General features: G+C 35.8%; 1 protein-coding gene across 3 annotated transcripts in view; it reads right to left on the bottom strand.

Annotated features, from left to right (window-relative positions):
* LOC122789648 (lysozyme g-like) overlaps window positions 1-6,253 on the bottom strand; it is a 296,078-nt gene that overhangs the window by 54,320 nt on the left and 235,505 nt on the right. For all 3 annotated transcript variants that reach the window (XM_044057059.1, XM_044057058.1, XM_044057060.1), the window contains one exon: window positions 5,076-5,214. In XM_044057059.1, the coding sequence (XP_043912994.1) occupies window positions 5,076-5,214 (139 nt within the window). The remainder of the gene's footprint in view (window positions 1-5,075; window positions 5,215-6,253) is intronic.

Below are 6,253 nucleotides of genomic sequence, written 5' to 3'. Positions count from 1 at the left end.
TAAACTGACAGGAAAATTTCCAAAGTGATTTCTGACAGGAATATTATTAAGATTTCCTTTCTTTTTTAGATATAGTTCAAGAACTATATAAAACAAACATATTTAGAAAGAAAATTACTTCAAAAATTAATTTTTTAAGTAATTAATTCCTGTCAGTGTAATGAAATTGGTGGAGCTGAAGAAATCTGCTGCTATCCTGTGTTCATCCTTGGCCACGCCTCAGGCTGCTATATTCTTGACAGGGTCTCTGTCTGTAGATAGGCTGCTATATTCCTGACAGGGTCTCAGTCTGTAGTTAGGCTGCTTGATTTATAATTTTGTTTTTGAGGTGGGCAGTGTCCCATTTTTCACAGCTTGCAGATTTGGCAGCTATGTAGAAATGTATCGCTGTCATTTACAGATAGCCAGTTATACCGCTGTAGAAGTTTTATTTAAGTTTATTTGTCAGGGTAGTATACTGATTGCAACAGACCATTTGCAGGCACAGCCAGAAAGAAGAAATTCAAAAAAGAACTAAAATCACAAAAACAGACTAGTCACATTATGTACAAAGTCCAGCAGACAATTGAAACAAGCTATTATTAACAGAGGGGGGAAACAAATGTAGACTAATATTGGTAGTAAATATGGGAGCGAAGCAGCAAATAAGCTCAGAGGGTGAAAGCAGAAGTCATGTACATATGAAGAGAGTTAGGTGATGTGTCCATTGAAAAGCAGTCAGATTTTTGATGGAGGTATCTTCTAAAATGTGCTCTGAAAGTAGAAAAGGAGAGGATTTCATTTAGGTGAGGGGGGAGGGATTGCCAAAGTTTGGGTACAAGAATGGAGAAGGATTGTTCAGTGCATTGTAGTTTTGTTAAGGGGACTAGAGGGAGGGAGTTAATTGGGAGAAGTTGCAAAGGTTGTAGTGTGGTTTTAGTATGGACTTTGGCAGGAAGGCACTTAGCTGAAGTAGATTAAAAAGAAGAGACCCTAGGAGTAAGCTCAAAAGATGGCAATGATAAGTTTGGGCTTCTGCAGGAAGAACAAATCTGCAGATGTTTATGGTAGTTTGTATTTTACACGTGGAATGTTAGAATAGGTACATTTTTAGCTAAGGCATCACATACTATGGAGGTGTTCAGGTGAGAGATTCTAGAGCATGCTTTTAGTTAACAGAGAGTGTTGCTAATAATATTGTCAGTATGCTTGGCCAATCAAAGAGTAGGGTCCAAAGTGATCCCTAGGTGCATCTGTTCTGTTACTAGTGGTAGTGGGTTGCAGTCTGCCGTCTTTATCAGTAATAATTAAATTTGGGGATTTAAGCATTTTTTGTGGTCATGCTAAATATCACGATGTTAGACCTCGGGGGATTGAAAAGGAGCATATGATTATTTTTCCAGTGTTATAAATATGTAAAGATGGACTGAAATTTTTATTGATGGGTCAGGGTGTTCTTATACGATTCTAGTAATATATCATTGCAAACAGGACCATGTTGAAATGGAGCAGGCCAGTAAATACAGCATTGATAAACATGGAAAATAAAATTGGTATATAGATGAATCCTTGTGAGACTCCAATGTTAATAGTGCCTTCAGTTGATAGACACATTCCTAGGTCTACTTAGAAAGTTTTGTTTTAGAGGTAGTTCTGAAACCATCTTAAGGCATCTGGGCCAAAATTGCACTTGCTTTATTTGTAGAAGGGCATGCTATGATTTACTGTTTGAATACACTTGTCATGCCAATGAACTGATCCTGTCAGTTTTGAATAATTCATATTGTTATATATGGTGTTAGTGGCTGTGTATAATGCCGTCATGGTGCTGAAAGAATTTCTGAAACTGTGTTTAGCAAATGTATAAATGTAGCCATCCATCACAATTGAAGCACATTTAAGGAAGCAACTAGAAAACTGTCTGAATACAGTATAAAATTTAGTAACAGAGAAGAAAGTTCAGAAAGATAGCAACATAACAAGCCTGAACTCAGAAAACAAGTTTAGGATAAGAGCCAATATATGTTAGCCAGGTACTGACTTAACTACAGAGCTCAACACCATGGTAATAGTGCTTCACCTACAAAGGACTGACTTCCAACTACCAGAAGTCCTAACTGATCGATCACAACCAAGCAACAAAACAGACATCATTAATCTATCCATCGGCAACCCCTATTTCTCCATTTCTTCAGATAGGGTCAAGGTGTTGACAATGAACAACAATGAACATCATCTAGACCCAACACCACTGTAAACATTTATGTAACAATAAACAATGTTTTGCAAGATTACTCTACCCTGTGCCCTAATGTGGGAGGCTTCTCTCCACACTACTTTCTTAAATACATATTATCTCCAGTCCCAGAACTATGTAGAAAAAAAAACGACATATTACTGGCATGATCTGCTGTCTCATAGCTACAGCAAACACAGTGGGGATCAGAACATCATGGAAATGGAAATGAAGAAACACATGGAGAACCGGCATCAACCATTCAAAGGGAAGAAAATAGTACACATGATTTCTAATTCATTTTCTGAGGGTAGCTTTCTATAAAACAGTGTAGTACAAATGACATTTACTCTGCAAGCAGTGTTTAAGTTAATCACCATTTTACTTGCATCACAAAGCCAAGGAAAGGCTGAAAGCAGATGCCAAGGGGAAAAAAATAAAGAAATTCAAACATCTATGGAAACTTCAACCTAACTGCAAAAAATACTTGACTTTTTATATACACAACAAAAGAGGTTACCATTTACTAGCCCAGTGCTTTTATTCTATAGTTTATTAGAACTTCATCAGAGCTGAAATAAGCTAAAAAGCAATCACTTAAATACCATCCTTAAGTAGAAATCATGTGACTTGCAATCCAATTAATCTTTAAAGAAACATACATATAGTTTTTTAAGTCCACAGATAAAAATAAAAAACAAATATTAATATAAACACATCAAAAATCAGTATAAAAATATATTTACGTGTAAATGTGAATATATTTACGTGTAAATGTGAATATGTCAAATTGTAAGTTTCATTATTCATACAATATGATTTGCAATTTATAAATGTTGCAATTTCAATTGCGATGTCAAATGTTGTTCCAAAACATTTTCATAAACTGATTCGGGCAAGAAACAGGCTCACATGTACTTCTGTTCATGTTGTTTATCTACATGTGAATCATGTGTGATCTTTTATTTTGGTAAAACAATAATGAGATTGTCCAGAATGTATGAACAAACACTGGCTATTAAGAATAAGGATTGTACAAATGCTCTGGCACAGCATGCTTCTGTTTGAATTGATTTCAGAAAATTTGTATCTTTTGTCACAGATTCTGTAAAAGATATTCCTTTTGGTGGGGATACAAATAAGTTTTTTTAACTTCAAGAATGTTAACTGGCAAAATGTATTGCAGACAGATGATATTTTCATTTAAACCAGGCATCTTAATATAAAATGTTTATTGAAATCGCAATATTTCTTTAAAGCTTAATTGGATTGCAAGTCACATGATGTTTTCTACTTAAGGATGGTATTTAAGTAACTGCTTTTGGGCTTATTTCAGTTCAGATTAAATTCTAAAACTATAGAATGAAAGTGCTTAGCTAATAAACGGTAGCCTCTCTTGTTGTGTATACAAAAAGTTGAGCAGTGTTTTGCCATTGGTTTGTAATTTCCAGACATTTGAATTTCTTTATTTTCTCTCTCTCACTTTTTGCTTTATGGCCATTGAGATATATTCTGTGTCCAACACTGAAGTGAATAAAACAAAAATACAGAAAATTCATTTTGAAGTACATTGTGATACCTAATGTAGGGAAAGAATGTGGCACTTTCTGTGCTAGTAAACACATTTTTTACATGTGGGAGGGGTTGAATAAGTTTTACTGATTTAGTGTTACCAAAAGTAGCATTACAAATGACAGGATTCCAGGTGACAGATGGGATACCTGCATCATTTTGGAAGATAGCAGTAGGTTGGCTACTTCAGTTCACCCAACCCAAATCTCCCAGCATATGTTCATACCTAATAAGACAATTGAAATCTACTCATTTGTAATGCAATTCATACAGTTTGAGTTTCAGTATAACTATAACAGTACTATATATATTCTGTAACATGAGATATACCAAGCAAAACAGGACTCTGATTTACTTCTACAGTAAGGATTTTTGAAATTTATTTTTTGACAATTGGTGACTTCAGTTCTATGGTTCTTACAAAATGACCACACCGCCCTCTAATGCCAGTATCAGTATTATGTGGCTTCAAAACCATGCTACAAGATGGTTCCTTTTATTTCACTGCATTATGGTTTTCCATTTTCTCATATACTTTAGATCCTTTATAAATAGAGATACATGGTCATGTAACATGCATACATAAATGACTAACTGAAAGTGCCAACATCTGTAAATAATACAGGAAGTGTTTGTTCACAAATTATCAGTAACCATTACTTTTTATCAGGTCTAATCTTGCATGAAAAACTGATGACATACAAGTGATTTGTCATTTTTAACTTTGGAGAGAACAGAAGACCGGCACTGAGAGGGACTGCAGTAGGTTAGGGTGCTGGGACTCAAAAGGATGCTGCAAAAGGTCCCAGAAGGGTTTCTATGGTTTTGGTAAAACATCTGACATAAATATTTACAAGTACCTTAGGAACAGGATAACTCCAGGGGACTGGTAAGGAGCGGCTCTGCTGTTATATACAAAGGCAGAGAAATGAGGAAACTTGAAAATAAACCAGTAGCATTCCAGTGAGCAAAATGATGAAAGCAGTAGTGAACTCAAAATTTACAAGGTTCCTGTCGCAGAAAGTAATTCAAATCCCTATGTGAACATTGGCTCTAACTGATGGTCACTATTGATGTGTTGCCCAAAATCCCATGTACAAATGGAGGGGAAAGGGTGTTGATGCTGATACCAATGTTGTATAAATGTTGCAAAAGAACCTTTTGTAACTTACCAGCAACATAGGGTTGTATACTTTATTCTTTAAATAATACCTTTCAATGAGACACCCAAAAAGGTAACCCCATAAGTACATCATGTATCCTGTCTTGCTGAAACTAAAGCTCTCACCTTTAAGGTACTGTTCTTGTGTCCAACCTTGGAATCTCTTCTTCATCACTCCAATGAAGTCTACCAGAATCCCTGTAGCTTGAGCAATATGTTCTCTGCTGTCCCAAGCTCCCTGAGGTGAATGATACCGCCGGTCCACCTGCAAAATAAGTTGCATTTTCAAGAAAGAAAAATATTAAACTGGAGTCTCCCATTTATACTTCCATGTCTAATGTATAAATGTAGTTCATTATTAAAATTAACTACATTTTGACATATTTTGTTCAGTTTAGAATCAAAATGGTGCAGGTTTTCACTATTGCAGAAACACTTTCAGGTACACTTGACAGCAACTTGTAGACTGTGTATTCTATCCTCACAAATGTAACTTCTTAAAGATAACATAAATCAATGGCTGGACTTGTAGTGCCACTGGTAGAAATCTCACATGTGACTGCAGTGACTCCAGTCCAATTAGCATTGTCAAGACTGGGATGGCCAGTCTGATGAGGGAATTACTGACAGCATGATAAACTGCTGTCTTACTCGGGGGGGGGGGGGTATAGTTGCCTACCTATGTCCTGTAGGACACCAGGGAAATAAGCAGACATTTGCCAGTCTCTCCCACATGCTGACATGCCAAGTAACATTGGTATACTCAATTCACCAACAATGTATGCTAATATTAGGATAGGTATATATATAATGCTAAAGTCCTTGCCACCTACACATATAGCAGTTCCAGCTTATGTCACCCACCTCTTACCCCATCTTATTAAAGACAATTCACATGGACAAACAAATGTGCAGAAATAGGCACAATGGTAGGGAGTGCTAATAGTAACTTTTTGGAGGTAGCAAAAAAAAAAGGGGGGGGACTCTTGTGGTTTGCAAAAACAAGTCATAAGACTGCTCATTAAAATAACCTACATAAAATGAATCAGCCCCAGTGAACAGAAATCTTCTGGGAGGAAAATGTATGCAGTCATTGACTTAGGACACCAAATATGGTAGTTGTTTAATCATTTCCCAAAAACAACCAAAAAGTAGTAATCAATTGAGAGTTTGGAAGGAACAAAGTTATATTGAGTTGCATTTCCAAACCACTACCATGATACTGCACAAAGATGTTTTCATTTTTTAAAGTAAAAAAACATAATTTTTCCTTCAGGAATTCCAAAAGGCATATACTTTTGTAA

Source organism: Protopterus annectens, chromosome 15.part0, assembly GCF_019279795.1.
Source record: "Protopterus annectens isolate FY-2018-M chromosome 15.part0, PAN1.0, whole genome shotgun sequence".
Classification (NCBI taxonomy): domain Eukaryota; kingdom Metazoa; phylum Chordata; order Ceratodontiformes; family Protopteridae; genus Protopterus; species Protopterus annectens.
Note: the sequence above shows the minus strand (reverse complement) of the source record. Positions and strands in the feature narration are given on the sequence as shown.